The sequence below is a fragment of the Choloepus didactylus genome, chromosome 5 (genome assembly GCF_015220235.1).
Source record: "Choloepus didactylus isolate mChoDid1 chromosome 5, mChoDid1.pri, whole genome shotgun sequence".
NCBI lineage: Eukaryota > Metazoa > Chordata > Mammalia > Pilosa > Megalonychidae > Choloepus > Choloepus didactylus.
In genome coordinates, this window is record NC_051311.1 from 94,118,059 (window position 1) to 94,132,966 (window position 14,908).

Here is a 14,908-nt window from a genome sequence, read left to right on the forward strand (position 1 = left end):
AAACAAAAGCAAATTCTCAAAAACAGAGGTTTTCTCTAAGCAGCAGAGCAGTGAACAATAACAATTACAGACATAACATTAGGCTTCAAGTCATGGAAAAAAGTCCCTTTGCCAACATCTGTGGGTCATCAACACAGCCAAGTTCTTATGGGGCATTTACACGCAAAGCCATCTGGCAGTTGTTCTATAGCAAACTGAATGAGGCACTGATGGAAACAGGTGAGGGGAAGAAGAAAGACTTTAAGTATCAGTTAAAGTTCTGCCTAGGGTTGTGTGGCATGGTGTGGATTGAACTGTATACCCTAGTTTGGACATGTTCTTGGTCTTGGTCTGCATTCTGGTGGGGATGGACTCACTGCAAATAAGACCTCTTCAGGATGTTACTTCAGTTAGGGTGTGACTCAACTAAATCAGGTGGGGGCTTTAATCTGGATTACTGGAGTCCTTTATAAGCAGAGTGAAAGTCAGATGGAGAGAGAAGTCATGGGGAGCAGCCAGAAGCTGGAAGTCAATGGAACCCAAAAGAGAAAGCAAAAGACACTGCCATGTGCATTGCCTGTGACAGAAAAGCCAAGGAACCCCAAAGATTGTCAGTCATCCAAAAGATACTGACCCCAGGTAGAAACAAGCCTTCTTGCCTCTGAAACTATGAGCCAATTAATTCCTGTTGTTAAGCCAACCCATTGTATGGTATTTGTTTTAGCAGTCAGGAAACTAAAACATACATATCTGTGGATCATAACTGATGCAAATTAAGTCCTTCTTCATGCGCTCCAGTAAGTAAAAGAATTGCTCTTTTAGACCAAGGACTTTAAGCCCATTTCTAAGAAGCAGAACTGCAATCCAGGATTTTCTATCTGATTTTTAAGCAAAGGACCAACTCCATTTGAGCTACATCTGCCTACTGAGATTAAAAAAGAATAGCTGACAATGAGACAAAAATGTATACATCTGAAAGATGCTTTAAATAATATATTTTTCTATATAACCACTTTTTGGGTAGATTTCCCATTCTCAAACTGAGGGGTAAGGATGAAGCTCAGTGATAATATAAAAGTGGTTTTCCCTTCAACGAGAAGCTTATCTAGATATTTTTTAGAGGATTCCCTTGACCTTTGCTAATAAAAAAAAGAAGGAATTCCCAATTTCCCTGAAAAGAAATACACCAAGTTGAGATGCATTTAAGATGGGCAAGAGGAAGCAGGGGCTGTCTCTCTCCCTCCAGTTGCATTAGTGGTCTTACTATTCTCCTTTGCAGGTTGAGTGCTGGGAACTCCTTTCAGTCTTAAGGATTCCACATTGTTAATAGAAGCTCTGTAACCTTAATGCTGAGAGCAATTTGATTCCTTCTTATTTTCTTTGATGTATTCACAGAATATCAGACATGGATTTTCTAGTCTGGCTGAGGACTCTAAAGAGTACTGAGCAGGCATGAGAATGCACTAGCAAGGAGGGAAGGAGCAATGACCCAAATACTGTAGAAGGGGGAGTGTATAACATGGGGAAAGGGAGCGTGTATTAAAGAAACCTTACAAGAGATTGATATGAAAATCTGACAAACATAAAAACTTTCAGGTCTTTCTTTGCCTGCTTGAGTAGTGCATAATTGTTATTCTGATATTCTAAAAGCACCAACAACAGAAAAGGCATTCCATGGATTTCCTTTAAAAAAATAACACCTTAAGTGGTATCCCTAAGTCTAAAGTTTGTGGCCAACACTTAAGAAAAAGTAGTGAATTTTATTAGAATGGTTCTAGTTGCAGGAAAATCTGAAGATCCTGAGATTTAAGAATGCTCCTTGGGTATCCACCCAGATAGTTATTGCTTCTGACCTGAGAATAGAGATTCTTATTTATTCAAATACAAACCATGTGTTGGAAAAGCAACATTATTGATTTCCCAAAGTCTTAGATGTAAATCAGCCTTGTTATTCAATTATCAACGATATGTACACTAGGGTGATTAGCAAGTTGGCACCAAACACAAAAAACTAAACTCAGCAGTTTAAAGGATATCTGAAGAGGATTCAGGGTAACTTACACTGGGATCACAAAACTTGGCTATGTTTCAATGATTTCAAGGTATTACCTTCAAAATTTAACTGTAACATAAAATGTATGCCCTATTTTTAAATGCTGATATTAAATTTCCTAACATCTAGTTTAGCATGAGAATAATAAAAACTTGACATGAACATTTGGCTTGATTTTTTCAGCCTATATACAGTTTATAAAAAGTATTTTTATAAACAAAAAGGAAAAAAGCATATTGTTAATCATGTTACTATTAGAACACTCCCGTATATTAAGCCCTGGGTTCTTTGCTACATAAATAACATATTTAAATAAATTAGATACAATACATAATTATTGACAGACATACAAACTTATGAATGTCACTAAATAATGTCACAAATCTAGGAAAACATAGGAAAATATTATTCAAAATTTATTGTGTATTTACTCTGAGTTGTTTGATTTAATTATTTCCAGGAGTTATACTGACAGCTATTTTCATATATAATTTAAGACAGTTTATATTATCAACACAGCCTTCTTTACTTAAAATATTTTTGGCCAATCTCTATTTTTCACTCATTTTTGACAAAATCAACAATACATGGGACGAACACATAAAACCTTTTCCTTTTCCTGGGTATTTTGCCTATTTCCTATAAATGTGGCAAAAAGCAACTGCCTCAGCCTACACTAAGTTGCCTTAGAAGTGCTAAGCAATGAAAGTGGTTTTAATACTTCTGTCTAAAAACCTCAAAATACTAGTTCTTGAATAACCAAAGTCCACTGAATATCAGCAAGTAAATGAGGATGAGGTGGAGGAACAAAGTGTTAACATGGCAGGGCCAGCTTCTCTGCTGATGTTGGTAGATCTCAGGTGTTTGATGACCTAAGCAGCAATGTATATATTATAGATTTTAAAAAATATCATTCACTATTCATTGCAGTTCAGCAAAAAACAGATTCATCTTTGAACCCAGGAGTAATGTATACACTAGCTTTACACATAGAATAACTTCATGAGGTAGGAAGGAAAAGTGTTTTCTACGTCTTTTTCTTTGGGTTATTTTATTTTAAAATTTCATTAGGTATGTACACAGATATATAATTACATTGGACATAAACTACATGCTTATAAATATTACCCAAATGTATAAATGTTACCATCTCAACATACTGTTCTTTATTTGTATTTTTCAAGGTATTATACAGGTATGACTACTGAAGTTCAGAGATAGTAACTGAGTTACATAACATTTATAGGAGGTAAGTGATAAAGCCAGTGCTTTCTACTGAAACATACTTCCTCATTGAGGGTTTTGTTTTGATTTGTTGCTCGTTTTTAATTCAGGTATACAAGGAGATTTGCTATTGTGGCAGAGCTGTGAAGCTCATCTGCAAATCATAGTATCCTACCACATCACTTTGCATATGAGGCTAGTGAAGTCCAGAGAGGTAGAGGGTCTTCAGAAGAGAAATCTTCAGAAAGCCATGCAGAGCTAATGACAGAACTGGAACCCCAAGTACTTTTTTAGGTTCTGCCTAGGGATGTCATCATTTAATCTGGAAGAACACAGCTTTGCCTCAGGAGACACAAGGATACTTCATTGGGTATCTACATTTACATTTCTCTCAGCACTCAAGACACGAATTAATCCAGATATATTTTAACTTTTCTTTAGGAAATATATTTTGAAAATTACCTTTTATAAGCCCCAAATCAAGAAAAGCAGCACCTTGGTAATCTGGTCTGCTAATGCATTTCAAGCAAATGAGAAAAATATGATGAAACAAGAAATAGGTTTAGTTGTAAAACTGTGCTCACCTTCATAGGTCCCACTTTCTAGGAGGGCACCACTTTTCTCCAATTCCATAAAGTCTTCAACGGTGATGAAAATATAGTCCACTCCAGGGACCTCACCCTCCTTATGTGGCCTTGTGGTGCCTGAATAAGAAAAATTTAAACAAAAGACTCTAAGTGATTTGTTGTTGAACTTCAGAAATACCACCATACTTCTGAATATTCAATAGCACTTGCTTGTACATCCTGCAAGTTGGCAGTTTGCGTTTGTCCTTCTGTTTGTTTGGCAACAGAAAATAGCAGGGGGTAAAGATTAAAGTAAACATACAAAGCATTTTCTTCCTCAAGCTTATAAAGAGTTCATTGCCATGGAATGTGGCTACAGAGGGTTTCAGCAAAAATTTAGACAACTGTGCCCTTTCTAAAGAGGTGGTTTGGGGGCAGGAGTCTGCTAGCTCAGGCATTTACAAATTTCACTCCATGAATGGACATGTATTGTTCTGTAGACTGCTGTGCTATGACATGAACTATAATGGAAAATGGAAATGTTATTAAGACATCAATTTATCTTTCTATTTTCATAATTGCTTATTTTTTCAATGGGTTGTTGAGGGAGGGAGGTGTTTTTTGGTTTTCATTTGTTAATTCTGCACCAAAGAATAACATTTATGGGATCAAAAGAATCACAAAAATCTTTACTATTATTTAAAATTAAATAATTAAATAGTAACTGAACTAGGACAATTACTTTTGAATTAGTAATTATAATGCTAGTAATGTAATATCTAATTGGATAGGCTCTCCACTATCTGCCTTACATGGCCTTCCACCCTTCCTCCATTAGTGCCCTGAAATCTGACTGGATTGGGAGGTGACACCCTGCTAGGGGTCACTGCATGGATCTACCACGCTGGCTTCCAGCATCCCCTACAGAATGAATGTAGCTGCATGGGGCCAGGGTAACAGGAGCTGCAGAGGCTTAGCCTGTGGCTCAGTCAAGGTCTACGGAGAGCTGGGGCTTCCAGCCCCACTGCCCAGTTTGTGTAAGAGCAGGAACAGAGACATATTCAAGGCTGCAGGTTTGTTTTCTGGTCCACTTCCTTCCCTGGATATGCTTCCGGCTCCTTCCCTTCTTTCCCAATCCCACCTACAAAAGGCATTCCGTGTGGTCAGGTTAGAATTTTTTTAATGTATACAAGCAAAAAGTAAGCAGAAAGAGATCAAATATACAAGCAAGTTAGTACATTGATTGTTAGGATTCTTCATGTTTAAAATCTTCAATTTCTTGAAAGACTAAATCAGAAGTATTTCAAACCCTTAAATTTTGCTTTTATTCTCTGAACTTAAAATCTTAATCAACTAGGCCATGAAAACAGGTAGTCAGTTCTCCTTTTGGTCCATTAGGATCAAATCTGGACTGCAAATGAGAGGCAAGAACTAATATCAGAATTCACAATGTGCTAGGGAAATTGATTTTTGGTGAACATGAACAATTTCCACTGAAAATATCTTTTAAGGTTTGATGGCATTATTTTCTAAAATTATATTTTCACAGCTCTTCACTGGGGGTTGCAAAACAATCTTCTTTCATAATGAAGTTTAATGACTTCCCCCTGAATTTGTTATATTATTTTGTTTAACTGTACCACATTTGCAATATTTCCTACTGCTATTATGCTATAAAATATAATCCTCCCACACCTAGCGTGCATAATGTTGTCAAATTAATGTCTCTATGAGAACCTTTAACTTTCAATATCCTGACTTTTATGCACTTAACCTTTGTGAATTAAAAATGCATTAACATAGTTTTTGGCAATCAATTTGTCATTCTGTTTATTTAGAACACACTCTAATCATTAAGAAAAAAATCACATACAAAGATTCAATTTTCCTTACTGATTTATCTGCATATTTCAGAAGCTCCCCACTTTGACTAACTGCTTACAGTATGGCAAAGCACTCCCAGCACAATATGAGAACAGAGTCACGTGCTCCAGGGTGATTTTCAGAGCTGTTGATGTCTTTGGAGTAACTCCCTGTTACAAATTCTAGTGACCATGTTTGCGGTTATGCTCTTTCTGGGAGGACTGTCAGTACTTTTGGTGCTTCGGGCTCCCAGTTGCTGGATCAATGTCACTTGCTGCTGGTGACCTGCCTGATGCTGGCTGCCTGCTTGGATTGGGAGCTTGCCTGTCTCACTGTTGCTTGCAGAATTCTCTACACTTTCAAACTTTGAAATTCCCATCTTTGACATCAATCTCCCATCCTCTTTTCTTATTCTGTTCTTCTGTCTAGTTATAACCTCCATCCTTTGATCTATCCAGATTTTTCTAATGTTCCCCAAATCTGGCTTCACTTGCCTCCCTAACTACCAAGGGACTGGAACAACCTAGAATCTCTTCCTTTAGTTCGCCCTCATTATTCCTTGGCTCTAAATAAGCCCCAAGTTCATACTGGCCATTCCATTCACAGGCTGCAGTCACTGCAGAAAACCATGGAATTTCCTACAAATTCAGATTATGTATTGTCAATTTGATCCTATTGCTGCCTGACAATCCTTTTATACATGTCTTCTCGCCCCAAATTCCTGCCTTTTTTCTACTCTCAATTGTGTTGTCCTCCAACAGAAGGTAATGGATCATTCTTTCTGTTAAAATAAGAGTTAATTTAAATCAAATCCCCTAAATTTCCTACTCACCACTTCCCTTACCTGCATTATCTCTTTTCCTTCCAGCCTAACCCTTAACTGGAATTATCCTTTCACCTCTGCCTTCTTTCAAAATTTAGTGGGTTTTTTTTTTTTTTACCAGTTATGTATATAGATATTTTAAAGAGTCAATCTATTTTACAAGACTTATAGGAAAAAAATTCCCTCTTAACCATCCCCCCTATGATTCTTTTGCTTTGCTCTGTATCTTGAAATAGTTTATGACATTATTTTTTCACTTCAGTCATTATTTCTTGGCTTTCCAGTAAATAAAATGAAGATTTAGTTCCCTTTTGCCCACACTTCTACCCTCCACACACACCACTCCTTCCCCTTTTACTCCTCCCATTCTCCCAATAGAACAAAACTGTGTTTAGATTACTATTTCATGTTTACATTATGTAAATCTATTCCCAGCTGAAGTGTTAGTGTAATGACTACTTTTCCCTTCTTTTATAACTTTTTGTTTAACCTAGATTTAATATTTTTTCCAATTCCTGAATTTTCCAGGTACTAATCATAAAGTCAATCTTCACACTCTCCTGGCTAGATAAATTTCTCAAAATATCCAGATATATCTGGCATTCCATCAAGTTTATCCTAAGAAGGAAATTTCTTCCAGATCTTTCCGACCTGCTCCAATCTGGACTGGACTGGCCTACCACACAGCTGCCTTCCTGCGATCACCTTTCTTCATCATCCTGGGGTTACCTTTGCCTCATTCTTGTGTTGTATCCTCTGTTTCCCAGACTCCATGTCTCTTTTGGTGGTTTACTCCCTCATTTTGGCAGAGCACATTGTCAGAAGCTTCCTGTCAAAGGACATTGTTTGAGACTTGCACGTCTGGAAATATCTTTCTTGAATCCTCACAATTAATGTGGACTCCCAGGTGGCAAATGAGACTCACTATTTCAAAGAAATATCACAATGAAAACTTATATTTTCTCCATCTTCCTCCTGTGTTACAGTTGCCACCATTTTTCTAGACCTGTAGCTCAAAAATTTCTCTGACGCCCTTGAATCAGTCTTCCTTTGCTTTGCTTTTTTCTTTTGTTTTCAAACATCTGGCAAATTCCAGGCCCTGTAACTCCACAGTATCATACCTCCCCCTGCACTGTCCTTGTTCTAAGCACCACCCTACTGAAGCAGGCGATGGCTCTGTCCTGGCACCTGCCTCCCCTCTCTCAGATTATCCTATGCTCTTCCACTGGCCCTGGTAAAACACACAAGCACGTCCCTTCTCCAGAGGGCTTATCTACCCAATTTCTGGTTGAAAAAGGTATGGACTGGAAAATACTGAAACATAAAATGAGTCGGAGAAAGTTCAGATTCTGTTATTCATAATAAAAGGCAACTCTCTTATTATGCCAGGTAGCAGTCTCTTTAGATAAACTTTCCTTGATAGAACATATGAGAGGACAAACTTTAAGGATATTCTTCTTATAAAATACCTTCCTTTTTGGTCTGCCAAGTGTGTTTCTCTTTTCTCTTTAGAATCATTCTTTGGCTTAGACAAACTACCTTTAAAATGTATGCCATGGTAGAAAAAAGTGTGAGCTCTGGAATTAAACAGCCTGTGCTTTGGGGACTCAACCACTTGTTATCAGTATTATCTTGAGCAAGGGCCTTTATCATCACAAATTCCAGTTTTCTTATCTGTAAAATGGGGATAAAACCAGTAGCTTCTTCATGGGGCTGACTTGAGGAATAAATGAGATAATTACTACTGTATATTTGAAACAAAGCATCGCACATAATACAGCACTCAAAAAGGGATATAAGTTAGGTACTGTTGTCTAAAAGAGCAGAGATGACATCATGGATAGTTTTTGTTTTTTCGTGTATTCTTGCCACCAATATTAATTGGGCACTTACTATGTGCCAAGCACTTTTCTAGGTACTTGGAATATATCACTGAATAACAAGGAAAAGAATCTCTACTCTCATGGAACTTATGGTCTAACAGAGAGAAGCAGAGAATAAATAAAAAGCATAATAAAACATAAGTTATGTATAATGTTAGAAAGTGATAACGCTATTAATTGACCATGAAATCAGGCCGTTGGAACCTATGAAGTCAAGTAACTGAGATTCACTGTTAGCTTAGACGATCCAGAGCAAAAGGCTGAAGGGATGAGAGAGAGACTGCGAAAAGGACCTGAAGGGAATCAGAGAGCTACCATGGCTGTAGGCTGCAGGCTGCAAGCGTGCCAGGAGAGAAAGGCAGCTCACCTAGGGACCTCTGGAAGGCAACAGGAGATCCACAAAGAGTCCTGCTATATTTTAGAAGGGATAACTAAATTATTAAAAAGAAACCTCACTTACTCACTTATTTCTTGGCCTAGCTTAAATCAGCTGGCTTAACACATTGGTGCCCAATGCAAGTATTTTTGAACTTTCAAAGTTATTTTCATAGGACTCATAAATATGATAGTACATGATGGGTTTTAATGTGTGGTACATGTGCACATACACAGATATACACATATCACCTCTCCCTTTTAAAGAAAAAAGGTGGAAGCACGTTGAGATGGAAAAGTTCTTAGAATTGGAATTCAGGACATCTGCATCCCATTTTCCTTTTAATATTTTAGGTAAGTGATCCTGAATTAAACACCATTTAGTTGATCATCAGTTTTCTTATTATGCAATGAGGAAAATAATAGATATGAAAGGGCACTGTAAAAAGTAAAAGCATGAACACCATGGCAACATAATTGAATTCCTCCCTAGTAATATTCAAATACTACTAAAAGCAATGTAATCCCAACAAATATCATTAATAATATCTTATTTTTGGAATCTACTGTAATCAAAGTTTTAAGTCAATTAACTTCATTCAGCTTCTTGTGAAGGTAAAGTTCTTATGACTAAAGACACAAATGGAAATAAATCCATTTCTCTTGATTATACTCCTAAAGATAGGACGCAATGGCTTAGTCAGCACTTACAAAGGTCCTTTCATCTTTTGTTAGACACATAAGAGAGGGAGAGCCTATGGACTAGGTTGCAAAAAGGTTTTTTGGTTTTCTTTTGCTGTTTTTTGAATCATTTGAAAAGTGTGAAAGTGCTCATAAAAGTAGATTAGTGGTTAATTTAATTTTATAAGCAGGAATAACACCTTAGACAACAAGAACAAGAAATCATAATTTTAGATCTATGTATCCAAGAAGAAAAGGATATTAGTTGGTGTTAAATCAATTGGCAAGGTGGTGAATGAAGAAGAGAAGGCAATTGGTAACAACTGGACTACTCCTTTGGAAAGAAATCTGATTCTAAAAATAAGGCAAATACATGTGAAATGTAATGAAGTTTTGTACAATGGTAATTTGCAGCGAAAGGTAATTAACATCTAGATTGGAAGAATAGTTAAGGTGGATTAATTACCTTATTTTTATGTTGAAATAATTATATTTGCATCCTGACTCAAAAGATTATGAATACAAAGGTGACAGTGAAGCAAGACTCAACAGTAATAACAAGTAATCACCAAGCATTAGGAATAGGATGGAGAAGAGGGAGATTAAATGAGAAAATATGGATGATTTCTCATATAGCTGAGGTAGAAGTTCCACTTCTTTTATTGCTTTTATATTTTATATTGGAACTTAAGTGGTATATAGAAAAGTCCAAATAAATTTTATTAATCAAATTATGGTACACGTACTTCATTCTTTTTGTCTTCCAGACCAATCCTCCAAATGAAAAATACTGTAGTTAGAACTGAAAGGGAAGAAATGCTACTAAGTTGAGCTTTTGCTTCATCTCCTCTTGCTTCATTTCTTTAAAAAATAGCTTCTTTATTAATTGCTAAATTAAGTACTGCATGAATAACACCTCCTTCATGACATAAAGCAAGCATACAGTACTTCTGCTCAAAAGACAAGTCTAAAGAGAATGAATTTGCTCAGAAATTGTTAGATATTTATTGATATCAGTGAAAGCACATGAAGGCCACCTGTCATTTTGTTACCATGGCAACTGGGGGTGCCAAAGGAGGTTTTTTTTTTTTTTTTTTGGTTACTGTTCTTCTACTTGTTAAATGAAAGATCATTGCTTCGTTTGCCTTAGGAATAAAATTAGCATGACATTTATGGTAAATGTAATTCTAAAGCATGTTTACCCCCTCAACCTTCTGATACTTCCTAATTTTTGTTAAAAAAAAAAAAATCATTGACTTACAGGTACAGTAAAGTATTACTACCTAGATGATGGTTCAGTACAGTCATCTATTGTTATTGTGATCTATTATGAAGTTCTGAAAGGTCCACAGTGCCTGGAACATGGCAGGCACCCAGTATCTGTTTGCTTGAAAAAATGGATTTGGAATTGATCAGTTAGAGTCAATGTGTTCTAAGCAGAAGGGTCACTGTGTGAACATCTGAGAAACTGAATTCTGTCCTTAGGCATGTTTCTGAATATATTCCCTCTTTATGCCTGGTGTTTCTGAACTGCAAGCTAGAGAAAATAAATCTTGACAGCTATGATGACTTCTCCTAGAGTCAACCTTTAATTAACTTACCCCTTAGATTCCTTAAGATGCTTCTTTAGCTTGTCAGTTACTCATTAGCAAGTATTAACACCATCTCCATATTTGCTCCCAATGAAAATATTTATGAAATTCCTTTGGCCAGTGCCTCTAATCAATTATTACACAATCATCCTACGCATTGTGTTGTATTACACTCATTTGCATTCATATAAATCCAGAAGTATGAGGTAAAATAAGCACAGAAAATAATATAGCTGTATCCTTGATTCTTACGTGATAGATAAAATCAACATGAATTTTATATATTTCATATCAACCAATGAGGTAGAATGAATTAAGGTTAGAAAGTAAAACCTGCAATTTAATTCAATTAAGCACCTATTTGGTACAAAAATCATTCATGGCTTCAGTAAAACACTATTCATGTTATATAAAATATGGAAGATTTAACAAATCCATTTACAAAATATCAGTAGTAATTCTGACTTCTTTTCTTAACAGTATGTTGCTGTAAACCATAGTAATTATTTCAAAACTCACTCCCCAAAATAGCAAGCTGTCAATTATTATTTAAAGTTGTTTTTGCATATACCAATAATGTTAGGTACTTTTCAGAAACAGAGATCTTTATTAAGAAGTAAACTCTCCTTGAATCTCTCTGGATAGAAAGGTTCAGACTAACGTTCCATATGCTCTCAATTACTGCATTACATTTTAACTGTATGGATTGAGACAGCATCTTACTCTAACCCAGGGTTTCTCAAAACATAATATGCATCAGAATCACTTGGAGGACTTATTAAAAACAGATTGCTGGGTCTCAGTTTCTGATTCAATAAGTTTTGGATGGGGTTAAAGATTTTGCATTTCTAACAAGTACCCAGGTGATGCTGACATTGTGGTTTCAGAAATTACAAATTAAGAGCTACTGCTCTAACCTCACTCTTACTTCAGGAAATCCCGTATAAAAGCAGTGTTGAATTTCATTGTTAATTTAATAACAACAATTCACAAAGCATGGGGGCCATGCCTTTGGCATTGGGCCTATGGTAATCTATAGCCATGGATGGGTTCAGAGGACACGAGCCATTCTTTATTTGCTGGTGTGTGGACAAACGGGGTTGTGGGAACCATGCTGGGTCAACACAGTACTCTCCTACACTATTGCTCATTTCTTTTTCATAGTTAGTGGAATGTTCTCTTTGAAGTTAAATGAATTTGGAAAATAATGGACACATCTCTATTCATGTCTGCTCATGAATAACTTTCATTATTCTTTAAGTAATATAAACTATTTTGAGCCCATATGCTCAAAAATTTGGCTTAAATTCTGAAAATCATTTGAGGCTTGAATATATCTCACCAGAACTGATGAATGATAATATAATAAGAAAAAAAATTATCTACTGCAGTTCTCTTGTATTAAAAACTCTAGGGGATGTAAAAAAAGAAAAAAAGAAAAAGGAAAAGACACAAATGAAAAATTTGTAGATTTCTAATAAGTAAGAAATTGTACCTATTATTATTTCCCTCTACCAAATTATCTGATTCACTAGATGTTAAATTACAGCTTGCCTACAACTATACCAATCAAACTAGACCAATCAAATAAAGGATTGGACATTGTGGAATTAATACCCATAAAACAAATTACTTAGACAAACATATCCTTTTATTGATTTCACAATTTCACTCACACAATTATGTCCCTGGTGTAAAAGCTAGAGTAAATGAGAGGTAGAAGTGGGAAATTTCATTTAAGAGTTAAAGTTTATTTCATCTTCCTTTATCACTTGAAATCAGAACCCATGATACCCAGAAATACAGGCAATGCATGGGGTGCTCATTTTTGAAGTCGATGAATGCATATATATTTTTAATGTTAAGGCTTATACACTAAATCAACATGCCCAAATACTGACAGGTCCAAGACATCACTGACTACTGACACAAACATGTGCATACATGGGGGAAAAGCTAGTGAATGATTTCATAACTGCACAGCATTTCAGTCATCAGTACTCTGGTGACTAAGAATTAAGAACCTAAATTTTATTTTTCATTCACACCAAAGTTCACCTTTTCCAACACTGAGATTGCTGCTATCCAGGTTGCACAAATTATTTTCCTCATAAAAATTCTGCCTTGACCTCAGATGTATTCCCAGTAGAAAATAATCCACAACTTGTGGATGCAGAGGCAAAAATAGATAAAATGATTCACCCACGTAAAATCAGATTCCTAGATAACAAATATTTTTGGTCCTTTGATTCATTCTCATAGTACATGGATAAAACATACTTAACTCTAGGATACATGAATACACTTCCACTGATAAAAATACTACAGCAATTCAAGATTTTGAATTTCATTAATTTTTTAAGAGAATGGAAGAAGATGAATGGTCCTTTTGTTACTAACTGATTTATTTTTGAATTTTGCTTTTAATTCTTAATTTAGAGTTGTTCTATATCTGGCACTTCATAGGATTAATAAAAAGGGATTTTTGAGTCCCTAATTTATTATTCAGCAGATAATGTTTCAAAATTACCTACCAAGCTTAAAGAAAGGAAAGATCAGTGACTTTTAATAGAAACAATATATATTTAGTTTGAAGCTTTTATATTCTCCTCATGTAAAATTAATCTGGCCAGAACCAGGCTACACAGATACCACCAGCCCTCTGAGTAATGCAATTACACTCTACTCTTCAACCTTCACTGCATAGGTTTAGTGGGCCATAATTTTATCATTTTATCACTATTAGAATCTTGCAATGACATTAACTTTCAGTATCACTATATGTCTCTGTGGCATCTAGACTCTGAAGTGCCCAAGGTAGACCACGGAATGCAGAGTCTATAGAACTCCAGAAAATCCAGATGAAGTTAGAAGGCAGTTAAGCATTCAGGGATTTCAAAACATTGAAACACCTGTCAGTTGAGTGATCAACTGTTTTTCCTTTATTTAGATGCTCAAGTACACACATGTCAAGCTATCATGAGGGAAGGAATGTAAGAAGGATGGGAGGGAATGAGGAAATGTTAATGGGTACCCACTAGGGATGTTTTTTCTCCTTTTAGAAATCTTGAATTGGAGAATCCCCTGTGCATCTGGAACATCTCATGGGCACAATGTTGGCTATTGTCTTAGTTGATGGTTTATCACACTATTTCTGACTATATAGTTGATGGAAAAAGAACTGACATTCACAACTTAATTTTCCTATTCTGAAAAAATATTACAGAATTAGGGAATATTATAGCAGAAATATACTATCATATTATAGCAGAATATATTATACTCATATACTCAGCTACAATTGATAGGCGCTTAATTCAAACTCTGTCCTAGTGAGCAGTCATGTGTAGAAACTTCTGCTCGCATTTGGAGGTAGGGCAATTCTTCCCACTCAGGCCAGAAGGACTGTGGGCAGCCATCAAATGCTGAGTTGTATGGACTCAAGAAATTGAAGGAAAGAGGAAAAAAACAAGTGACTTGATCAATTCAAATAATTGGCATTCAGAGAAAAAAGAAAACACAATTACGTAGAAAGTCACTGAGCAGCCTATTTTATGCCATGAAGGAAAAAAGAAAAGCCAGGATACTATTTCTGCCTTTTGCCACTTAAACATCAGACGTGCAGCCCATGGTCTTGTAGCCTAGATCTACAGGGACCCTTTATGTTTAAAGGATAAAAGGTGGAGAAAGGAGGACTTGGTTTCTCTCCAATTATCATACACCCCCAGGACCCTGTGGTTTTAATTCCTTCCTTCTTTATGGGATAGTACATAAAAAGTAATACAGAATATAAATAAAAAGTGATACCAAGAAGAGGAATGTGAACTATGAGCTTGGAAATTTTGCTATTATACCATAAAGCCATACTG

General features: G+C 35.9%; 1 protein-coding gene across 1 annotated transcript in view; it reads right to left on the reverse strand.

The window, feature by feature from the left end:
• MAGI2 (membrane associated guanylate kinase, WW and PDZ domain containing 2) overlaps positions 1-14,908 on the reverse strand; it is a 1,506,415-nt gene that overhangs the window by 611,408 nt on the left and 880,099 nt on the right. Inside the window, 1 exon segment of the mRNA XM_037836511.1 lies at positions 3,841-3,960. Within this exon segment, the coding sequence (XP_037692439.1) occupies positions 3,841-3,960 (120 nt within the window).